Source organism: Ptiloglossa arizonensis, chromosome 3 (genome assembly GCF_051014685.1).
Source record: "Ptiloglossa arizonensis isolate GNS036 chromosome 3, iyPtiAriz1_principal, whole genome shotgun sequence".
NCBI lineage: Eukaryota > Metazoa > Arthropoda > Insecta > Hymenoptera > Colletidae > Ptiloglossa > Ptiloglossa arizonensis.
Genome location: NC_135050.1, coordinates 1987556 through 2012512, shown reverse-complemented (window position 1 = coordinate 2012512; position 24957 = coordinate 1987556). Strand labels below are relative to the sequence as shown.

The following is a 24957-nucleotide window of genomic DNA, read 5'->3' as shown; positions in this document are numbered from 1 at the left end:
GTGGAACGTGTGATTAAATCGAGCAATTCTGTACTCGGTATCGTGAAAACTCTATCGGATACGATAATCCGCTTTTTATCCATTTCAACTGTGATAGTAATGCGCGTATAATAAAAGAATGTATGCCTGCGCGCGCGCGCACACGCACGCGTGGACAGATAGTATATAAATAACGACAGTAAGTTTATTTCACATTATGTTTTGAAAAAAACACAATTAAATATATACTGTGCAAATTCCCCGCATACATGCCCATATTACCCCCCACTTCATGGAGAATATAAGCATTCTTAGATGTTATTATGTATCTGCAGTTGCGAATGAGGATGAAATTTTTTGAAAACGTGTACGATGGTTTCAACGCGCGACAATTATTCGCAATTTAAAAATGAAAAGAAAAGAAAAATGTATTCTTACGAGCTTTTCATATTTTCAAAAATAAACTCAACTATGCCCATATTACTCCAAGTTCCCCTATTGCAATAAGGAAAGATACCAATTTCAGCTCACACCTTTGCCACAAAGCACTCACACATACACACACACACACACACGCTCAACTGTTTGGAGGAAGTAATAAAATCTCCCCCACAGAGGTACCGGTCCTTCGTTGACGCCATTCTATCGAGGCAAAATGATCGAACAAACATTGGAAATATTTTGATGGATAGATTCGATGAAATAGGTTGGGCAGTTGTGCCACCTACAAGCATGGGAGAATAATGTATACGTTATGGGCCAAAGATTGACAGATGCGGCTCTATAACACGACCCGTGTTCTTCTCAGTGTTCTAAACTCCCAGCAAGAGCAAATATCACGTCAAGAGCTGGCCACTTGACAGGGGCACCCATTTACGGGTCGTTTGGCACATACTCGGCCTGAAGTTCGCTCGTTATGGCGACCTAAGAGGTAAGGACCATGTGCAGCCCACTAGAAGTGATTGGGAACGAGGTAGGGAAAAATAAACAGGCAAAAGGGAAATCGTATCTCTCGGTAAATAGGACTGGACGATACACTGATACATTTATCCAAACAAACGATCATTTGCCTTTCGTGGCTTAGGTGATCGGTTAGTCGGATCGATCGATGTCCACAGGGTTTGGAAATCTTGGTAAATACGGAGTTTATGTTGTAGACTTTTGCAATATCGAGGATAACGCGTGAAGTTGAATCCTTAGGCGTGGATCTTGGCGCACTTGCAACGTCGAGTCTCATAGGTATCGTACGATACATAACGAACCATGCACGAGATACACATAGATGCGATCTGCCAAGGAAATGGTCTTACTTGCGACGCTGCCAAGAAGTTGTTGCAATGTCCATCCAGACACGAGACAATATCGTTCTAACAGTTACGAATTTTCGCATTGTTCACAGGTAGGATGGAAACAGTGTTGACCGAAGAACTTTGATGATCTTCGATAAAGAATTATACCGAGGACAATTTTAGAGTGTGGCATTAGCTTACGCGGTATCCTCTCAAATGACGTTAGAGGATGTTCACATCAACTCCCGATTGGCTGGAAATTGATACTTGTAGCGCTCGCTTGTTCGATGGCACAATTGCCAGAAGTGTACCCGTAGAGAGGATGTATATTAATATATATTTTCTAATAACACGACTAATTCTTATTATTGCAAATTACATCTTACAAGAAATAATAAGGGATAATTATATTACGCTTCGGGATATCCACGATCTATCAAATATACATAGAGCATTATGTATTATGTACACATAACAAAATCACTTGGAAAGTAAATATCTATAATGCAGAACAATAGGAATCCAAAGCGTCGCGCTAGCCGAGCACGAAACTCATTATCAAATAATTGTACAATTACATTCGATCACAATCATAAAATCTAATCTATCATCGAAACTATTCTTATAGAAACTACGGTAACATCGATATACAATTAAGACGAGGGAAAAAAGAAAAAAAAAAATAACATTTGGCATTACCTTCGCACATACCTATATCTAAAATGGAAGTGTTTCGTGTGTAGTTTACGCAAAAATAAGGGGGGGGGGGGGTGTAAGAGAAATGAAATCACAGTGAAACGAAGCAACTTAAAGAAGCAATCATGCGACAATGATCTTTGCGACATGCTTATTCGTCGGGAGAATACAGACGAGGAAAGCCAGAAAATTGTGGAACTGAAGACCGATGCGGAATCGAACACCGGCGTCGATCGATCACTTTCATTAATTGATCCTTTTCAACGCCACGCTTCGTTAATTAATCTTCAAGGAGCACCGGTAAATGCTTACTCTCAGCCTACGATAATAATTATCATATATCGCATAGGATAATAATGGACACTGGAACTCGTGTACGTATACGATGATGCAACTATAATATATCTATGTATTATCGTTAAAGCGACTTGATTAATTTGGATCGATAGGAGGGCTAAAAAACGCACTGAAAAAGGACAATCCAGCCGAAAAAGCTGGTTCAGATTTGGAACTTTGACAAGGACGAAAGTTATCGGACGTGACGGAGACTCGTATGAAATTGGAAAAATAATCTCTATCATCCATGCTATTTGTCATCATCGTTATTATCATCATTATCATCGTCGTCGTCGTCGTCGTCGTAGTCGTCGTCATCGTCGTCATCGCCTGCTTGTGCTAGCATTCTGCTACCCAACGATTATATACGTGTCTTGTAAATACATCTGCTTATTGGAAGAATCGTTTGCATGATCGCGGATCGAGGTTAACAGATAATTCATGCATGTTACTCGACGTATAATACTTTCGCCGTTTTCTTTTTCTTTGTGTTTCTCTCGGTTTTTTTTTTGTTCTCTGTCGTTTATGTCTCTCCTCTGTCGGAAACGCTCATCTCGTATGCCTGATTTCTGTCCCTGCCCTAAGAGTACGTTCCGTGTTCTCAACACTATGACGACTTAGTCGCTGCGATTAGCGTGGTTTCGCTAGTCGACAGAGAAGGGCCGGAGGGTTGTGGTTGCTAGTTAGGATATGTCAGCTGGTAGTAGTCCCCACCCGCGGAGTCCTCATCGGGGCTTTGTAATTGCTTCACTCGCTTTATTAGCGCGCTAGAACACAAAATACTATCGCTGAATTGACGTCTTTCAGGGATTTGTTTTTTTTTTTATTTTTTTTATTTTTTTTTTTTTTTTATTTTGATTTAAAATTTTCACTCTTATACTTTCTACGACTTGTTCTCTCAACGGAGGGAGACTCATTCGACGATAACGAGTTTGCTGCACAGGTTTACCGAATCTCTTCGCATCGCACGAGTGTAACGAACGATCTTCGTGTAATTGCGAAGTCAACGACAGATTTTCGTTCGGTAAATTTAGCTTTAACGATTTATTGTCTCGCCGTTTTCGGAAAATTGATATTTCGCTACACAGCATCGGACATTATTTTACCTGGCTAAGCGTGTTAATTACAGAAACGTTCGATTAAACATTCTCTGTTAACGTTTCGTACACTGAAGCACAATTTGCGATATGAAAGTTATTATTTGAAATTCTCTAGGGTAGAAAAGCGAACGAGCTTCCGACGATATTTACTATCGGATGGTGTTTCACCAGAACGCAACTACACTTTCTTACAGGCTCGAAGGACAACACAGAAAAAAAAAGAACAAAGTCAATGAAACGAACACAACAAACGGAATGTGACAAACAAAGAATCGTGTGAGCAGGGAGCTTTAACGTAATGAGCGTTCGTTCCTTATAATTATACTAAAAAGACCGTGTGACAAAACTCTGCTATTACTGTTAATAAAATTACTCTTTCCCAGCACTTGCCTTTGTTACGTTCAAGGATAAGTCTTTCTTTTGAAATTTCCTTATACGTATGTTCATTGCTTCGTATGATAAGTGTTTTAACACGTAACCATTTATGCCTGTTACAATAGTATTTTTACAAATTTCTAATTAAATAGCAAATATACTCGAAGTGAAACTATGAATAAGAAAGCTGAGATTAATATAATTTCATTGCGGTATGTATGAAGTTATTCGATAAAATAGTTTCACATTTTTCAAAAATTGTACATCTACAGATAAACGATTATGTATTTACAAAATGAAAATCGAACCGAGTACAAAAGCAAATTTAATCGCTTTTCAAAAAGTAGGACTTTTGACGTAGACGAGAGACACAAAAAAATTGTAGCCAAGTTATTTATAAATAAAATATATGACCGTTAATTATCAGTTACGCTTAAACTTCACGTGACTTATTGCGCATATTTAATACGGTTAACTAATTTACGAGGAAAAAATATACTGTAAAAGAGACCTTACTCACTTTCTGAACACTGCGCCTCCAGCGCTGTAAATTCATAAGTAAATTGTCAAAAGATTATAATTTCGCCTCGTTTTGAATATCTGAAGATAATGAAATTATTACTTGTTATATAATATTTGTACGAGACTTTTGCTTACTTTAAAAATGTCCACGAGAAATATTATAATAAAAAAATAGTATTACTTTTATTACACTCGAATTTTTATTTACACTCGAAATACTTTCAAAATGCAATTGACTTTTCTAACATTTTAAATGAACTCTATCGAACAACGATATTTATATTTGTACAGATTTGCTTCGTTTCGGTAGCTTATAGTCCTTAATGTCTTTTATTTGATGTTCTGTTTTGCAAGCAAACGAAAGATGAGACGTAATTTGTTATACAACCGAAAAAATGATTCTTTGCGACAAAGTAGGTCGAAAGTGAGAAATGAAATTTGTTCTTACGAGGGTTCCTTGGTTTTCGATAAAATCGAGTTTGAAAGTTCTGTAGAGTATGCGTACACTCGATCACATCTCGATTTACGCGATCGATTATAATTTATTATTACAACCACCGTTTACGATTGTAAATATTGGCAGTGATGTAATTTATTATACTTTTTACCATTTTTCCACCATTCTTCTTTTTTATAATATTCTATGGTTCGTATTTAGTTTTAGACTGTTAAATATTTTTCTTAAAAAACACCAAAACGAAGAAATAAACACATTAAATATATATGTTCATTACTCTTATCACTTATAACCAACGACTCAACTGTATTAATTCCTCTTCGTATCACAAATATTTGTTGTATTATTTCTAACTATTTTATCTTTCATAAACTATTTCGGACTACTACAATTTGTACAAACACAAACGGTAATAATGTATTATACAGAAACACTCGGACGAGTATACACGTTCCTCATGAATTTTCATACTCGATTTTCTCGAAAAGAAAGACTCGTACGAAACAACTCTATTCCACGCTTTCGATTTATCTTTCCACATGGTATCACCTCTTCAATTGTGTCATAAATTACGTCCCAGTATGTACAAGGAGCGTTTCTTAACGCTACTTTGTTCTCGAGTTACAGTCTTTGTCACGTTTTAATAACTATTTCTATATTCATTGTTAAAGAAAATGTTAAAAACAGTTACGTGTAAGCTTGAACACGACTCATAAGAAATTCATAAATATGTCGAAAGAATTCTAGTAGTAGCAAACTTGTATAAATAATAAATTGTATACGACCCAGTAGGTAATACTATGATAACTGTTAATGCGTACAATATTAGAAAAATTAAGGCATTATTATATACATACATTCAACCTAATAGTTTCGGTTATCTTCAATGAACTATTTTAATAACGTTTTTTACTGAAATCCAAATGCAATATAGTAATAGCGTACATTACAACGATAGAAGAGAGTGAAAGCTAATTTTGTTAAATAATTAAAGAGTAAGAATCTACAATATTGCTAAAAATATATCTGTTAAACAAATTGCATTTAATACCTCTTTTTTGCGTTTAATTCTCTGAAATAACCGAATAATGTAACTAAGGTTGTCTTAAATAAGATTCGAAGTATTAAAACAATGGATCAGAATTGATCAAGGATAGTTATAGGTAATAATGGTTTAATGGATCAGTTCGGTGTCCAATTGCTTATTTAGCGTGTAAGCATTTGGTCCTATACGCACTATCGATTTACCGTAGAGTCGTGCATCCCAATGTCTAGCTTCTCAACTGAAGTGCCGTGGAGCATCGTCATACATGTACCACATAAACATCTAATAATCTGAGGAAACAATTTCCAGTAACTGTAACAAGTGATTTTATAAATGAAAATTGTAGTAAAAAAAAAAAAATGTTTATCAAGTTGTTAATAATAATTCCTACCCACACATTAATACCAAATTATTGCCGATGGCGTGAACGAACAATAAAATAAGGTGATTGTTAGAACACAATAAAGGCTGTAACTCGAAAACAAGGAAACATCTGGCGTATGTTTATCGATGCACTTTTTACCCTTGCTTTTCACCCTGACTCTAGCCTCGCAATACTTACCACACATTAAGAAATATATTACTATATTAATTAATACCATAGATATATTGACGACAATCGGCATTTAGGCAAATATTTATGGAAAGTAAATAAGATCTCTGGCAGTAATTGTTAATTTCTAAGGTTCAGCGAGTAATGTCTTGTTAGTTTTGTACGGACAATATAAAATGTGTGTATAAAAATTAAACAAATTAAGTGAATGTTTGGTAATACTAATGGTTAGTCACTTAAAGGGTTAATAAAAATAAGTGCAAACCACAATTACACCGTTTTGAAAATACACAACGCACACGCATATTTTTCATTAGCAACGTGATTCTTTAAATTGCTATAAAATCAGTTCAAGCATTCAAGATATAATTCTTCATTCCAAATATTTCTTAATACTATTCAATGCTCAGTGAGTCTACGTTTACGATTGTTATGGAAAATTTTACCGAGGCAAAAACTGCCTATTAGATAGAACATAATGCTCAAAATACTGTCTACGAGTTCAATTTGCTACAGCTCTAATACATTACAGATTAGAGAAAACTACAAACGACGAAACGAAGGAAATTGATGACAATCCTTCAAATTCTCATCACGCAAAACCAGATAATTGTGCATGCAGCATACACAATGAAAAGCGAAACTAAATAATTACATTTTATAAGGGAACTACGAACAAAATAATTCTAAATAAATTCAATAGTACAGACAACACGTCGAGTGTAATACAAACTACGGAAAAACTCTTTTACGTATTGTGGTAACTATCAATACAGACGGAAAAAGTGACATGTATCAGATTTTATCGGTATCGAATAACATCTCGATCAACAGTACGCACTGCTCAGTAATTAAAATCTTATTATCGTACAATTGGAACAAATCTCCATTTTATTAAAGTGTTAACAAGAAAAAGGAATAATGCAGTTAATTCGTTTCTTTAAACAAAGTTATCTGAATGTAATCGCATTAAGAGCTCGATACATACCGAAAGAAGAAAAAAGAACACGTTTGTAACGTCATTTCTTTCATCATTATTATACGGCAATACGATTTTAATTACTACTTACATTTTAGCGAAAAAAAGAACAGTTCTATAATTTACATTAATTGGCTTCGTCGATCTCGTCGCAAATGTACTGCGCGTATTTTTATTGGTGTACGAAAAAAGATATTTAAAAACAGATACCAATAGATGTACCAATAGATATTTAAAAATAGATCGAAATGAAAGGATTGATTTATATTATACTAAATATAATACGAGTTTCGTAGGCTAGTCGACTGCCAGGAAAGTTACACGTTATCACCCTATAATGAAAGAAATCATTATGTCACGTCTACCTCTATAAAATTTCTATTTTCTCAAAATAGTGCAACGAAAGAAACGATACTCAACTCCTTGGATGTGGGTGGTTAAAAGTGAATAAACAACTTGCATACGTTTAATAAATACGATTACAATGTAATCGTATAATGAGTGTGCCGATTATTCAAATTTTAACACCGAATTGTTTGAAGTAGAAAATATATTCCTTTTTTTTTTCTTTTACAACGATACTAAAGTCTACTTATCTTTTTTAAATACACATTTTCTAGTATCAGGTGGTTGTGTGGCTTTCCTTTAATATGATCAACAATTTTCGTGTAATTTACGAAACTCATATTTAAACGTGACCAGCACGACTACTGTTACCAAACCACCCATTTCATTCTTCATTTTTCCTAAAACATGCATACATACGAGTACCTCAAAATATTATTATATCCTACACTTTGTACAAACACAAACGGTACAATTGTACCAATAATAGAAGATATCAATTCATGCTCGACTGAAAAAAGTTTGACTATTTCAAAGGAAGATTATTAGTACGACCCACAATAATTACGACTAGTGAAGTCAGAAAATAAGATTGGTGTCAAACATAATTCCTACGCCTTAGTCTCTCGCGAAGAAGTGAAAAATGTTTAAAAATATATCATGGAGTACATTTCGTTTCGTATAAAATGAATATTCATTAATAACAGATGCAGTTAACAGATACACGATAATATTCGTTAATAACAGACAGCATTTATCGGTGCCTCTGTCGTATTCAATGCATTTACAAAATTGTAATAATGAACAATATTGTAAATATCTAATATTACGAATAACGAATGTTAATTACGTATGTGAGCACAAAAGTGGTGTGCGACAGAACCTCAGGTAATGTAATTGAATAATCGAACTACCACATAAATCTAACATTTTACATCGTTCTGCAGCCGCGAAACGTGACACCTCTTTTTGTAACATAATCCTCCACTGGTTAGGTTTATTTTTTTTTGCGCGCGGTATACAGATGGGCTTGCAAAGGCACCAGTGAGAAGGTCATGACCACATCGTTCGCATGATACATTCGCATCATTCGATGTTATTATTATGCGATGTATTATTTTTAATAATATAAGAAAGCTACGCGTTAATTTAATAAGATAGAAAAACAAATTTATCTAGAATAAATGTAACAATGAAAATCTGCAACAATCTTGGAACAAAATATAATGTTAGATTTTTCATTAATTTAACGAAGGTATATTTACAATAAACAAACGGTAGAAAATATAACTAAAACCTGTTTCAGAAAATGTAGCGTTAACTCTTTGTAATATTTTACGGTTGGTTATTATCGCAGGGACCATAATTGATAATACTGTGTTGAAAAGATACCCTTTCTTGTATATAGTATATACAGAGTGTTTGTAAGGTCGTGATACAAACTTTAAAAAACAATTAAGAGCTATGTCAATGTTTTTTCCCCTCTTTTTTTTACGTACAAAATTTTGTTATTTTACAATTTATTGAGTGTTGCATGTGTGCAAAATTTGTAGAACGAATTTGCAAACATCTCGTATAATTAAAGTAGCGAACCAATAGATTGCACTTAATCCAGAATGATTAATCGATTGTTAACAATTTATTTCCATTTAAGCTTTGTTAAAAATACAAAGCATTTCATATTTTAAACTTGCTACTCGGGTCTGCTTTACAAATACATTTCTAAAGGAACTGTCTCGACCCTCATTGACCTTGTCCATTCGTTGGACCTTCATTTCTTTTTGCTTTAAATATTTCATACCCATGACAAATAAAAAATTATTCCGAGTCGAACAGGTTTAAACAAAAAGGTTGGATAACTTGTCCGCAAAATATATTTTATCGCTTTAATTATTCGAACAGTAACGTGTTCTAACTCTGTTCTAATTTTATAATTGTTTCTTAAATTAACATCTTTATTTTTACAGGATGCATAATGTTTCTACAACTTCTGCATCGTATAAAAACAAAAGATAAAGTAGGAAAAATATATCGAAATTCATTTGAAGATTAACCAGCGTAATACAGGTGTTAATTTCATTAACCTGAAAAATTACTTGCCTGACAAATATATTGTTATAGCAGACGTGTTTGTTATGAATATTTGACCTAAACACCTTTAGAATCGCATTATGTCGGTGGTTCGTGATAATAATTTCTTGCGTATTAATTTGAATTATTATAGACAAGAATATCGGTATGTATTATTTACATCTCACAATGTAACTTTTTTTAACGCTAAATAATAAGATAGTAAATATATTTCATTCAAGAAATACAATCCTTACTTTTCTCGACGTTTGAATAATTCTAAATAGTGTCGTGTGTGTATCATACGTCTCTTACATGTTTTTCATTCAAAAATACTGATGTAATATTTACTTCGTTGTTACTACGTATACAAATATGTAGACTCTATTGTACAAAACATTACTAAAAAGTGATACTACGAAATGATCAAAGTTTTAAAAATATTTTGTTGATTAGTCAAATTAATTCATTATAAATGTTACTGAATAGTATCAATAACAAAAAGGAACTTTTTTGTCTGTAGATTAAAACAACACATTATGAACAGTGACATTAACGCTGTTTATGTTTTGCTTATATTTCTACGTACCCAAACGTTGTTTTAACCGCTTCTCTGTACGTGCAAACCATTTTTTTGGAGGAAAAAAAGAGATAAATAAATTGCTTGGAGTCATGCTATAAATTACCCATTAGAAGATTCGCTGACGCGACACTCTTTTGTTGGCAAAACTTCTGTGTTAGACATGAAATTGTGTGGTTGACCGCTAAATAAACAGCAAATACGCGGTACTTTCTAATTTCACACTTTGTGTCATTCACTATTGTTATGACACTTCACTTTTTCCTCTAACTATATTTTCGACACTGATTAAGAAAACACGAAACGCGGTACGACTTAGTACGAACTACAAACAAATAGTACGAACGGTAGGAGCGCACACGCGTTACTACAAACGTTGCGTTCAAGCTCGAGTTGCCGGCTGCGCCATGATACTGATCTGAGTCAGCGAATGGGGGAGAAGGTAGTCTCTAGGTGGGGAGTTGAAAGTGAACCGCCCGCCAAATTCGAATCCATATGATGAACAATTGCCGCTTTAAATAACACCTTTTTGTTATAAGTTTCTTCGTTGTATTTATTATCGAGAATGGTTTAATTTCAGTTTTTATTCTTACGAAGGCAAAGATCCATTTAGATGAATTAGTAACGACAATAATTTGTTTCAATTTTTATACGTTTTTGCAATACCATCTAATCAGTTATTTGTTACCATTATTCATTTCTACTAGCATTCTATCGCGTAACTATTTTGATTTTATTTTTCATCCCAAAATTTAACTTCATTCTAAATTTACTGTAATTTATTTTTTAATTCTGTTGTTGGAACGACAAACTTGTCTACTCACAAGTTTAATTGAAGCAATGCTGAGAATATGTAATATAAAATATTTATATAAAAATAATTATAGAGTATATACAGTATCCTATTTTAATTTTTTCATGCAATTACCTAATAAATGATTGATTATTTAAGCAAATGTTTCTAATTTCAAACTTACACGATTTTGAAAATACTATCCTACAGTTTGCACAATTTTGTTCGTAATGACTTACGAAACTTTATTTAACGTTCAAATTTAAAGCAACGACGTTGAGCATCAATGTATTAATTAATTATGTTCTAAATGATTCTTACATCCTACCAAACATTTTGCATGATTCAGATTTTTACATTATCTGGTTTAGTAAGCTATTCTTTGTAAATTTCTTTATTTAGATAAGCCCAAATCAAGAACTGCTAGACTTGATGTTTTTATTGGAAACGATATACCTATATATTGTTTTCGTTATTCGATGCTCAAGAAATAGCATTCAACAGATCCCACAAGCACCCTACTTGTTGCTCCTAAATAACCTTGCATAACCCACATACTATAGATAATTGGATTTGCCGTTGTATAAGTCAGACGTGTAGCTACAAAACTGAGTATAGTTTAACAAAAACGGGCTAAGCTTGAAATTTTGAAAGTATCTTAACCTGAAACAAAATCATGCTACCACAAGACGACCTTCAGAGTAAGATACATTTCTAAATCGTTTCTTTGAATAATCAATAGTTTTAAAAATAATTGTACAATAAGTTTAAAATGGGACTCTCTGAATTTCATATTTTAATATTACTGGTTTAAATTGATTCAACGAGCATTACTATTTTATAGCGAGTCGTAAAAATAGTAGTACAGATTAATGATCCAATATTCCCCAAAACATTAATTAAGAAACCCAAGAACATAGAGATGTTTATATTTTTGATACGTCAAAATGTTTTAATTATAAAAGATTCAATAATTGGCAAGTAATGTTAATTTAATCGCTCAAGGTGGTATGCGTGTCTTTAAGCTTTCGCTTGAACTATAAAGATTATAAAAAAATACATCGTATTAATATTTCAAATAAGTGAAAGTAATGAAATTACATATTTAGCTTCGAGAATAATCAAAACTAATCATCCAAATTCATTGAACAATATTTAATTAGAATATAAATAATATGAAATAGTACATCTCTTCGACACTAATATTTTTTCATAATTAGAAGTTTCCAGCATCAATTTCATATAAGCATATGGAAGTCATTTCTACGGAGTTATTGATTTTGAAATGAACATTCTGACGGGTGTGATATCTCACTTAAACAGAAGTCTGCACGTCTGGAATGCAGACATATGTAGTTTTATGCGGATGAATATTCTCCATAGAACAATGTCTCGCGCATATCTCAAACTCTGACGTATTTCACAAACGTGTTTGTTAAAGTAATTGTATTTAATCCAGGTACATACACAATTCTAAAAAAAAGTTTGTCTTCATTGGTCGTTTGAAAACGTAAATAGTTGGGTACAAGAGACGATTAAAAATTATATCGTCAGTATTCGCATTAAAGACTAATAATTTCCAGTTGAAACTCAATTTTTAACTTTTATCAAAAATTTGTAATTTCCGTTTTGTTCAGTTTTATAAAAACACTTTGTTTCTTTTGTACATGTTTATCTTTTCAATGAAGCATACAAAAATTTAAATATAAATATTAATATTCTTAATCTGCTTGAAATTCGTGAACAATAGAAATTTGAAATGATAAATTTTCCAAAATAGATGAAATAAATACAAATAATTATCCCCATATAAAATATAATAACAAACTTATTTCACAAATAAGGAAGTAATTCTAAGATGAAAATAACATAATTAATTAATAAATATTTGTGTAGTAAAACTCAGCATATACATTTCAAATATAATTATCCTTAATTTCTATCAATTTTTAGTACTAATTACTGAATCTATTTTCGGGGAGGAGTGTTAGACCAATCATACTTACATTACGTATACCTATGTTTATCAATATATATTTTATGTATAAATAATTAAAGACTGTTAAATGTAAATATTATTATATTTACGTTTATGTTTGAAGATTATGAGTAAATATCTGTTATTAAATGCAGTGCATATTATTCTTACCATATTATATGTTTAAGTTTAATGACACTGATATTAATCGTTGTTGTTTAGAAGGTTAATCATTTTTATATCTATATATGGACATAAAAATCGTAGAAATTCCTATAAAAATATTCTATACAAGCCAAGCGAACACACCCTGAATCACGAATTCATCCCATTTGAGGGGAATACAGCAGGTTAAACGCACCTGCTCCTTCTTCGCAGTACGCTTCTAGTGTCATGCAAATGAAACAATAGATGACGTTACTGCAGCGGCGCGAAGTAGTTGCGCAGAATCATTATGCTGTCGACCACATGATAGAGTAGTTCGTCTAATCATCTAACCCAGACGCGATTAATGTATGTGCAATGAGTCTCATGAATCGCTACAAAACAACAATGCTGTGTCAGTAACTCCGTGATATTTAAAGTAAATACGTATCGTTGCATTTTAAGAGTACATTCCAATACATGAATCTAGACAGTAATATATGCATTTCATTACGTAATTAAAGAAATAAGTATATAGAAACTATAATAGCTGTATACAAAATGAGTTCATATTATAATTATATAAAATATTTTAATATATAACCATTTATCTTATGTGTACGTACATATAATTAATATGTAGAAAGCATACATTTGGTTATGTAGATACTACATTCACCCGTATAATATTTTATTCGTTGGTTAACCTATTTTTAATTTTAAATATCGCGGAGTTATTGACGCATTATTCATAGCAACTCGTGTAACTTATAACGTCTAGGTTATATGTTGCCATCGTACAACTGGCAGCTTAGTGATTTTGCGCATCTACATGGCGCAGCTATGGTAACACCATCTAACGTTCATTCACATAACAACTAGCAGCATACAGTAAAAAGGGGATAGATATTCGTCCTGCCTATTCCCCTCAAACGGTGTGAATTCGAACAAATTAGGTAATAAACATGTATCATGCATCAAAAGTGATACACCTAACACCGCAAAAAGGACTTAAATAGATATTTCTTTTTCGATTCGTTCAAAAATTTAAGGAATTTATTCGTCAAAATTATTTGCAAAAAGTTCATCAAAAGCTAAGAAGTTATATTGAAAAATAGTATAGCAATACTCGTAGACACATCTAATTAACATCTACAAATTAGTTTTATGTGTAATGCGATCAGAAAAGAATAACCGAGTCATCTCTGTGGTCGCGAGAAATGCTAATATTAACCGATAAAATTAGGAATTAAATTTATAGTGCTTTTTATTTTTCCAGTATACCCTAATTATTGAAAACTGTTAGACAATACAAAGAATACTCGACAATAACACTGAATATCGTTAATATCCTTGCTAAATCTATTTCATGCAATATCTAAATTTCCAGCTGTTATGGAAAAATAGATAGATATAGCAAATATCAACAATATGCGTAATTATAATAATAATAATAATAATAACAATAAAAAAGAATAATAGTAGTAACGGAACCAAAATGATGGAAGAACATAAAATAATAAAATTTAACATTCTATGCGATGAATAATTTCTACGTTATTTTTAGGTATTACTAGTATGATTAAAATTGACTCACACATCTTTTAATAAGTATATAATTGTATTCCCCATTTTTAATTTTAGATTCTATAGTTTAAAATGTAACCACATTTAAAAATCTCACTACTTCTTTCTAAAGATTTTTAGAATTTATTATTAGAATAAAAATAGAAATATTCTATAATAGTCAATCTTTGCGGTTGCCGCATATTTATATATTCTTATAAAAAAAAATATTAGATAGTAAATATAAGAATTAATGAAAATTTTATATGAAGACAAATATTAATTACGTAAATATTACTAATTTTGTTAGATTGATCAAAAATTACTGAAAATGTATTTAAAAAGTTCTAATATAAATATTCATATACTGTACAAAAAACACAATGTTTATAATTGACAGTAAAGTGAATAAGAGTATTATATTAAAATTATTTCTAATTTATCGCCGATATACCTACATAAGGGTAAATAAGTATTTTATATTAAACTGTCTGTGAGCCGAAGTATCAGTAAATAAAAATTTGTAAATAGAACTTTTTGTTGCAAAACTTATGTGAAAATAATTCTTTATGATATGCTTATCAAAAGCAATTAATAATTACAGTTTGCGACATTTATGTGTAATATTATACAACTTACCTTATAAATCCTAGAAATTAAACGAAAACTTTTCGGATAATAGTAAGACGTATGTACTATTTCCTCTAGTAAATGTGTTAATTTTGTTAATATTTCTACTTTCTTTTTGAGAAATTGTCTTCAGTATACTCTAAAATTTCCTTACAAATTTTAATTCGTACATAGATTTTGCTAAATCTTATTCTAAATATTATCATTTTTCCATTCTAAAGTAAAGCTGAATATATTATTTTTATAAATTTTTACAAATCTAAAAGTACCTAACGTTCGAACTTTTTCGAACCATGTGGAATAAATAATAATAATGTTGCCATTGATTGTTCTTTCACATATAACCACTATTTTGAACTCTTCCTTACGTAATCTCATACATTATACTTCGTATAATGTGAATACTGTACACGTATTAAAGTAGTTAGAAAATTTATAACTTCAAACGAGTTTCCATACCACAACGTAATTAATTCTAAAATGTCGTTTTTAATCATTTTTATAAGTTGTCAAATGTATTATACGCAAAGCAGATGTGGAATAGCGAATTAAGTGTTTATGGCCAACATTTAATTATTTACTTAAACATTATGCTGAATCTTTCAACGAAATAAAACACGACATTTTAAATACCCATATTTACACCGTGTGGTATTACGCATTAACGTGTATAATAACAAACAGCGAAGCAACATATAACGTAATTATATAAAACGAAACACAAAAAAGCATTTTCCAAGCTACAAACAATTGTGCGTTCCTTGAAGTACATTAACACCAATAGTCATGGGAACACTGATCTATACTCAAGAATAATTCTCAAATGATTTTCAAAGCGGCGAAACGATTATTCGTATTACTTATCAATGTCTAAAAGATAAGATTTAGTATAATTTTTTCTCAATGCAATCATATCTACTATAGAAACATGCATTATGTGAAACCATGATCAGTACAAGCGATTAGAATTATTAAATGCCATACAAAAGTTTTAAATACACACCCTATTTCGTTGGTTGGTTGGTTATTGTTATTGGCCGGTCCACTGTTCACATTGTTATTAATTGTATTGGAATTATTAGTTTGCTGCAACGTTTGACATGTACCCAACAAAGAAGTCCACTGCCTCATCACTTCTTCCCCCTGGGCCTCCAATTCGGAGAGAATAGTGGCATCATCCATATCTTGCAATGCGGTATTTGAATCTACCCTAAAATACACAATAACTTTTAATAGACAATAGTATTGATTTTAATACTTAGTAATAACAACCGATCGAAAGTATAAGGATTGTGCAAGGTGTTTATAAATTCATGAAACAAACTTTGCACGCGTATACGCAAGTGCATACGTATATATGCGTAAAAAATAATTCATAACATAAATTTCAGAACATTTCTAGGTTCAATTCAATTTACAAAATACCATCTCTACGGCGAAAATTAACAATAAAATAATAAAATAGGCAATTAATTAAGTAAAAAAAAATAAAATACCAACCGATGTTGTTCCTCGTAGGAGCTCGCATCGCTCTGTTCATAGTCCAATATTAAATCATCAGAAGCAATAGATTCACATGGTGATAAAGTGTCGACGCTGCCAGCTCGGCTTATTCGTTTACCATGATGAGGACTGTTTGTCGCGTTTTTTCCATGTCCTGTACCTGAAAAAATGAATAATTCAAAATATGATGTATAAAATTGAAAGAGAATCAAATGTAATGATATGCTTGTTTAAAATATTCACGGTGATTCTTATAAAACGACTGACGTGATTATCTTCGAAGTGTAAAGCCAGACGGTGAAACATTTCATACAAATATTATTCAGTTTGTAGAAGACATACTACAGTGGAAACGTATATTTTTTTGACGGAGACGTTACAGAGATCTGAAGATCAACATCGTTTTTTTTTTTCAAAAGAATCTCATGTTTTACTACGTGGGAGGTGACTACCGCGTTTAAAACAAACCCAGCGACTTATGAGACAATGTTAATCAAAATCCTAAGCACATATGTAGACAAGTAATTCTAAAAATACATCTTGTCGAGACAAACTGAAGTTTAAAATTTGGAATATTTGCGAAGAAAACCGCACACCTATCTGAAACCTATACGTAACGCTTTATCGATTATTCTGAGCTAAATATAATGATAAACAAATACGTAATTAGCACACTGATCCATGACCATTAACAATAGTATTTAACGACTTTGTATCGGGTACGTTAAGCTGAAAACGTTTGCTCAATACGGTGCCTTCAATGTATACATATAATAATTATAAAAAATCATCGAAAGTTATTAATAATTGTAGAATATTAGTTATTACACCGTAGTTATTTATATTAGTGAAAATTCTATTTAAGCAATCTGATTGGCCATACATGACTTTATCAAATTTCTCTAATTTCCAATTTGACGCAAAAATTCGTCATCAATGATAGTTTTCAATTTGACGCAATAATGAGTCATCTGACGCGAAGGTGTTAATTGATCGTTGTTACAGAAAATGTCTCAATACATATTGCATACATCGCGTATGTGCTTAGTTGATTTTAAATTTTCCTTCGTGTCGTTGAATACTGGATAAATTTCAACGAGTGTAAAAATTTACAAGCGTATTCAACGTCTCAAAACTAAGAAAAAGATCCTGTTGAATAAGGGTATGCGACTCTTTTGTTTATTCGAGTTCACTTTTGTTCTTTGCAAACGTATTCAATGTCTCAAAACTAAGAAAAAGAACCTGATAAATAAGGGTATGCGAGTCTTTTGTTTTTTGAGTTCACGTTTGTTCTTTGCATAATAATTAACACACTTCTGGTTTACTTCTAATTGGATTGCACGTATTGTCCATGTATTTCTAAAATTCCTGAAAAGCTTACGCCGAAAGAAGGTCAGATATGCTTATTAATACGATTTCTTAGCATCTATTCCAACAGCTTTACTCCTACTTCGAAACTATTAAGGCTCTTATAATTTAAAGTGGTTGTATCTCAAAAGTAAAAGGTTTGCTTATCCATGTTTATTAATATATCTATGGACACGGATAATCTTTAACCAGAGAAAATATCTTCTAATTTCGAAACGAGTAATTTTTCTTAAATACGTTTCATACATATCGCTTGTTAACGCAAATTGTTTTTACTTTCTGTGTAATATTCCATTTAAAGAAACAAAGTTGATCGAAACCTTCTCAACCGTCTGTACCATAAAATCGTTTCCACTGTGGAATATTTTCTGCGCGAAAAATCTTTTCCGTATAACCCTTACCTGTGCAGACAATCACATCGATCACTGTACAAGAATAATTCCGTGTGTTCTGTTTCGAGCAAGACATCACTTAAACGAAAACAAGCTACGTCCCAGCCTGTATTGTACGTGCTTTTCGAGCATTCTACATATGTTTTATATTATAAATTTTCAATCATTATTCGAAGCTTGAACAAATACGTCGACGATGTTTAATCGAAACAATGGAAAATATTATATCTGCAGAAATAAATGTTTACCTGTCTTAGGACTGGATTCGACCAATGTGTGGCTGTTCTCGGTGACCACTTGACTAGTCATAGCGGATTGTGTCTCGGCCCCGGCTCTCGAATTGTCATCGAAAACAAGTCCAGGCTGATCTGCAATCTCATCGTCGAAGAATTCTCTACCCTCTGATAGACTCAACGAATTCGAAGCGTTCGTTGGCGTTCCAGGGCTCTCGTCGTCGTTCCCGGATTGCTCCGCAGTGTGCTCCTTTTTCGCAGCTTTAGCGTCCGATTGTGTAATACTGGCTGTCAAACTGTCGAAAAGGCTATCGACAGGAGATGTTTCGTCGTCTATCATGGAAGTCGATGTGGCCGCAGCTGCGGCAAATGCGGGATCCTCGATGGTAAGAAGCACGGAACGCAAAGCGGTTTTCGGTACCGATCCGTTGTTCTTGGCCGTGTTCGTGGAAGTCTGCAAGTTTTGTACGGAGGTGGAACGTTGACATTCGTCGCTGGAGCTCAAGGAATATTCATCGGCCATGGCCTCACCGTGACCGTATTCAGGATCGTCCGAACTCGGTGGACTGAAGTCGGACTTAATGGAAGGAATTTTCTCGGAATGTGATCTGTCTTTGTAAACTTTTTCCTCGCCCAAACCTTCGTCGTAACCCTCCGACGACGTGGTAGACATCGATGTCGTCGACTCGGTGTACCTGTTGTCCTTGTTGACGATTCTTTGATACTGGGTCGTTCGTTCTCGCACCAAACCGGTGGTAGCAGCCGCGAATGTTTTCGGTAACGGTATAACGGATATTTCGGTGACCGTGCTATCGTCATCCCTGACGTCCCTGACATCGAAACTCTTTCCATTAACGACCATCCTTAGGTTCCTAGGTCTACCGATGCCGCGCCTTCTCGTTAGCGAGCCGTCTGTATAATCCACACCCCTCGAGTCGCTTTCTCCCGGGCAACCTTGTTGACTTCCGATGCCGGAATCTTCCGTGCTGGATCCTTCTTTCGAACTCGCGGAACTTTTCGACGCCGCGGAGACCTTTCTGCTTTGATTGGCCGCGGTTTTCGCAATCTTCGAGTTCGCGTCGGTCATTCTTACAGCGTACTGAGGTAACGGCAGGTGACTAGTGTGCAGTGTATACCTGCCAAACGCTTCTGGAATACCGGACGGTCTACGATTCCCATCTATATACGACGAGTTAATGTTATTATACGTGGTTGTATTCTGTACAGGCGACTGCTTGATCTTTGTCATCGGTGTTGCGTTGCAGACCTGCACCACCCTGTGAGGCTGCTTGGTAAAATTCTCTTGTTGATATTGATGTTGTTGCTGTTGTTGTTGCTGCTGCTGCTGTTGTTGTTGTTGCATCTTTTCCTGATTGTAATGACTCACTGTATGACTGTTACAGATATCTCCAACCTTGTTCGTAAATTTAGCTTGCGGTTGCCTGTACCCAAAGCGATTCGTCCTGATAGCGATCCCGCTGGACTCTTTCTTAGGTGGTGCCAGCCGAGGCGTTGATCTCCCCGAAGACGAATTACGCATCACGCCGGTATTCTCGTCGTCGCGTCTGCGATTCTGCTCCGGGCCAGCCGATTTCGATCGTGGATGCAGAAGACTCGATTCCGTCGTATAGTTTGTTATCGGCATCGGTATCCCGGAGGTCGGTCTTCGTCGAAAACCAAATGACATTGCCGTGCCGCGTGTATGCGAGCCGCCGCGTTTCGTGCCCTTATGGTCGTTCTGAAACATCACCAAAGAAAAGCACACGAGAGTAAGAACGCCAAGAATCTACGGAATCTTTTACTAGCGCCTCGACTTTGCGTTCTTTTCACTTTCTCTTATAGCATCTAGGGATCGATAAAACGAACGTGCAACTTCTTTTACGCAGTCGTTTCACTAACATCGTTATTTTTACCTTTCACACGGTTCGTACGAAAGTACACTAATTGTAGAAATAATTGCGAAACCCACGGTTACGAATTCGTTGCTGCTTAAAGGCGGTTACCAGTGCTTTCGATAGGAATTATCTCGGTTAATGTATCGGGTTGGCCGTTAAGTAATTGTGTTTCTTTTCAATAGATGTGAATACAGCTTTTGCGATGTAACTAATTTTACTTCAAACGGTAAACTTGCTGTGTATTCTGAAAGGTTATGGTTTAAGCTTATTTTTTAAAGAGTCTTCCGCAAATTTGATTGAAAATTGTTTATTTGGCATTGATTTTTATACGGGTAACTCTAGAGAGCATTTTCGTTATATAATTTCGTCGATAATTGTAACATCCATTTGAATTAAATCGATGTTATAATTTCTGCTCTAACATCGTAGCTGTAGCGATCAAAGACGCGAGAATTCGTTAAATATTATTCATCGTGCAAATAACAAAATTACCGTACAACGATCTTTATTCGTTTCAAAGGATACTATTTATTCGAATAGTATCGATTCAATACTTATCGCTATTATACATAAACGTTCTGCGGATTATTAGTTTATTAAATAATACGTATTAGCATAACGAAAGCTGTATAACCGTATTTTTTTATTAAATAATTTCCTTGCGTTATATTGCACAACTTTGTAGATCAGTAATATTATTGCACATGTGCTACAAGTGTCGATAAGTGTTTTTTAACAAATAGAATGCAGTTCTGTTTGTTCATCTATTTGTAACCATATCACGAGAAAACAACCGAGGCAATTGTACTGAAACTTGTAACGTATCTGTACGATAACACGGCTTAAAATCTAAACTGGATGACATTGCAAAATTCTTGCCGGATGTGGGAATCGTGAGGGGGCGCCAAACTATGAAATATACGATACTGTGCTTACCGTTGCCTTTACAACGAAAACGAACACAACAAAAGTTGTTACAATTTTCTTGCCTATAAATTTGCAATAGAATCGATGGTAACCCAGATATCGACTCGACCCTTTCTGGCTTTAATACCCTACAGAGACGAGTACCGGTAGTGCTCTGTTTATTTACGTACTAAAAGAGTGTTCCCATTCAAATAATACTTTCTAGCTCGGACAATGTAGGGTAATTCAACTAGTACTTACTCTGTATTCCTATTTTTCAACGACGGTAAATTGAATTAACGCAAGACGCAACACTAGGTACACTCGTGTCGAAAACAACGAGATGTAAATAGGGCACAGATTGATATTATAGTGTTCGTTGTTTCCGTAAAAATATAAAAATTATATTTTTTTTATCATTTACATCGAACGAGAATGAGACGAGACGTCTTCGATTTTCAATCGAACATTTACAAGTGCATTTTTTGTTCAATTTTCGTTTCTTCTCGGTGAATTAAAATTCTATAAAGTAAAATCGTGCGTGCTTAAAATACATGACGCGAATGTTTTTTAATATCGAGTCGTACCTCGATGATCGAATAATATTAATTAAAGAGAGCCAGACATCGACGATCAACTATCCAGAATATCGAGGAACGATGATATCGCGCTTATTTGATTCGATACAACGTATCGGTAGATATATCGTCGCATTGTGACCTATCGCTGATCATATGTAACAGATAACATCACACAGAAGATAGTTCAAAAACATGCAGTAACCCGATTCAAACTCCAGAAATAGAGCAACTGGGTTCCCAAATAAACTAATTTCACTGCTTTTCGTAGCCGAATGCGACACGAAGCTATCTATAAAACAGCCCTGACGAAGAAATCCTACTTACAATACCACATAATAATAATAATAATAATAATAATAATAATAATAATAATAATAATAATAATAAATAAATAACAAAAATACACACAAATCTACACCATCGACGTCGAACTAGATCGTTTCCACGGTATTACAAATATCGCTATTCGAAAGAAAGAAAATCACCGACTTACATACATAAAAAATTCCGTAGCCGCGCAGCGTGCTATAATACATTTCTCGCATTGCGCACAATTGAGTAACGATACGATGTCAATGTTAATTCGCTGAAACGATTTCCCACAGGCGGGGAAATTCGTTTGTCATTTCTTAATCACGACATTTACAACGTCCAGTCGATTATATTTGCTCGACTTGGAGCCTCTACGTTTACATTCCAAAAATAATCGTGGATGTTGCCGTATATCTTTATTGTTTTGATGCATGAACCTCCTAGCGTGCTGTCACGGATGTCGCTAATCTTCGTTGTAAATACGGCGGGTGAAAAAGACCTACGTATCGGAGAAAAAAACACGTGACAATGGCAACCTGGACGACGGTAGAGCGGTTGGGAAGAATCTAGCTAAAAAATAAACGAACCCCCCCTCCCCCGAGAGAACAGTTTCGAATCGTGGTAGGAACGCAACACCGTGAAAGCAGCGGTGATGTCGTGTCCCTAAAGTTAGGTACGGTACGAACGCGCAAAGCACATAGAAGGATGCATCCCTTACCGCAGCACCGATTCCTTTCTCGTTCTCCAGGGAGTCATCCTCGCACCTGGTGCCAGCAGACCGGTAATCCATGTCTTCGGGCCAGTGTCGGCCGGCTGTTAAGAAGACTGTATTACAATCGATCCCGGCGTCCAGCTTGCGGGAAGGTTACGTTTCTCTCTTCTAAATCCGCAACGCCGTCATCCTGCACCGCGCTGCTGTGCGTGAATATTTTTAAACCGGGGGAGAGACACCGGGGCGCCCGAAACCGTCGAGCTGTTTTTTTTCGGCTCGAAACAAACCTTCCCCGTAATCTGTCACCTCGCAGAGATCCTGCACGTTCCGCTGTACGCGTTGTCGCCAAAAGACACGCGCGCACCAATACCCGTCGATTCTCCCTTCGTCTCTCTCGCTCTGTCCCTTTCTCTCCCGCTCACTCCGTTCGGTAGGTACCTCCCTCTCGTTCTGCCAATCTCCCTCACCCTTTCGGTCTGTCCTCGTCTGGTGCAGCCCGTTTCTTCTTTCTACCCGTTCGTTTCTGTTCGACTACGGTGTAGCTCACCACCACCAGCCGCGGGAGGCAGCGAAACGGTAGGATCGATCGATGTAACTGCGCCGGCGTCGCGACGCCACCGCACACCGCCGTCACACTCGCGTAGACTGCGAACGACTGATTTCACGAGTGCGCCCGCGCTCGCCTTTCGACGTGTTCCTATATCTGTTCGACTGTCTCCCTCCGGCCTGTACAGCGGCGTGCACAAAAAGCGGACCACCGGAGCCAACGTTCGCCCGACGAGAATTTAACCGCTTCGTTTAATCGTAACACACTCGCGATCGCGTGCAGTGTCAAAGTCATCGGCGATTAATCGCACCGCTGACTGACTTAACGTCCCCGTGTTGTTCTTTTTCTTTTCTTTTCTTTTCTTTCCTTTTCCTTTCCTTTCTTTTTCTTTTTCGAAAGGAACCACATCGCGCGTAACACCACGGACGATTGTTACGCAATTTTTCGAAGCCGTAAAAGACAAGGCTTTCTTTTAATTACCACGATTCGCGTTATTCGGACTTTCTCCCTTGCGAATTCAACTTTCTTTTTTCTTCTCAAGTTCGTCTATGATATTTTACCTGGAACACTTCTAACGGGCTACACGCTACGTTGTAGTAGAGTTTCTATTTTTGAATGAAGTAGTTTTGATCGATAGGACGACGATAGCGGTCCGAACAAATATGGTTTGAGAATATTCATCGAACGTTTCGACCTTGATATTGGTTCTGCGGTGTACAACGCGAGTAATCGACTGAAAAATATAATGCGGTCTAGGGAAAATAAAGAGAACTAACTTTGTTCTAGTAAGAAGGAAGAAACGAATTCGAAGTAAATTAACAAATACACTACGACAGTGGAAACTTATTACTTAGTAGTTTGTATTTTTTATAATTAATATTTTCGATCCTGAAACCAAGGTCGCGACGTTTGATACGTATACATACATATATCGTTGTGTTATCGATAATTAATGTGTCGAGCGATTCAAGAGTTAATGTCCTTTCGGGTGAAACTTTATATTTTTGTTAAATATTTTTCCTTACGACCGCGATAGTTTTTCGAACTTACGTAACGTGGAACGTAAATGTA

General features: G+C 34.7%; 1 protein-coding gene and 1 long non-coding RNA gene across 7 annotated transcripts in view; both read right to left on the bottom strand.

The window, feature by feature from the left end:
• The window catches only part of LOC143144832 (uncharacterized), a 115465-nt gene that overhangs the window by 53771 nt on the left and 36737 nt on the right, over positions 1-24957 (bottom strand). For 5 of the 6 annotated variants that reach the window (XM_076307636.1, XM_076307639.1, XM_076307641.1 and 2 more), the window contains 3 exons: positions 18949-20671; positions 16938-17100; positions 16441-16647 (listed from right to left, as the gene is read on the bottom strand). In XM_076307636.1, coding sequence (XP_076163751.1) covers positions 16441-16647; positions 16938-17100; positions 18949-20671 — 2093 coding nt within the window. Of the gene's footprint in view, positions 1-16440; positions 16648-16937; positions 17101-18948; positions 20672-23345; positions 23540-23626; positions 24582-24957 lie in introns of those variants that run through there. The other variant, XM_076307638.1, reaches the window with a different exon arrangement.
• LOC143144835 (uncharacterized) lies at positions 167-10695 on the bottom strand. Its single transcript, XR_012991530.1, has 2 exons — positions 10433-10695; positions 167-3067 (listed from the first exon to the last, which is right to left on the bottom strand). It is a non-coding gene; the product is annotated as an uncharacterized LOC143144835 (long non-coding RNA).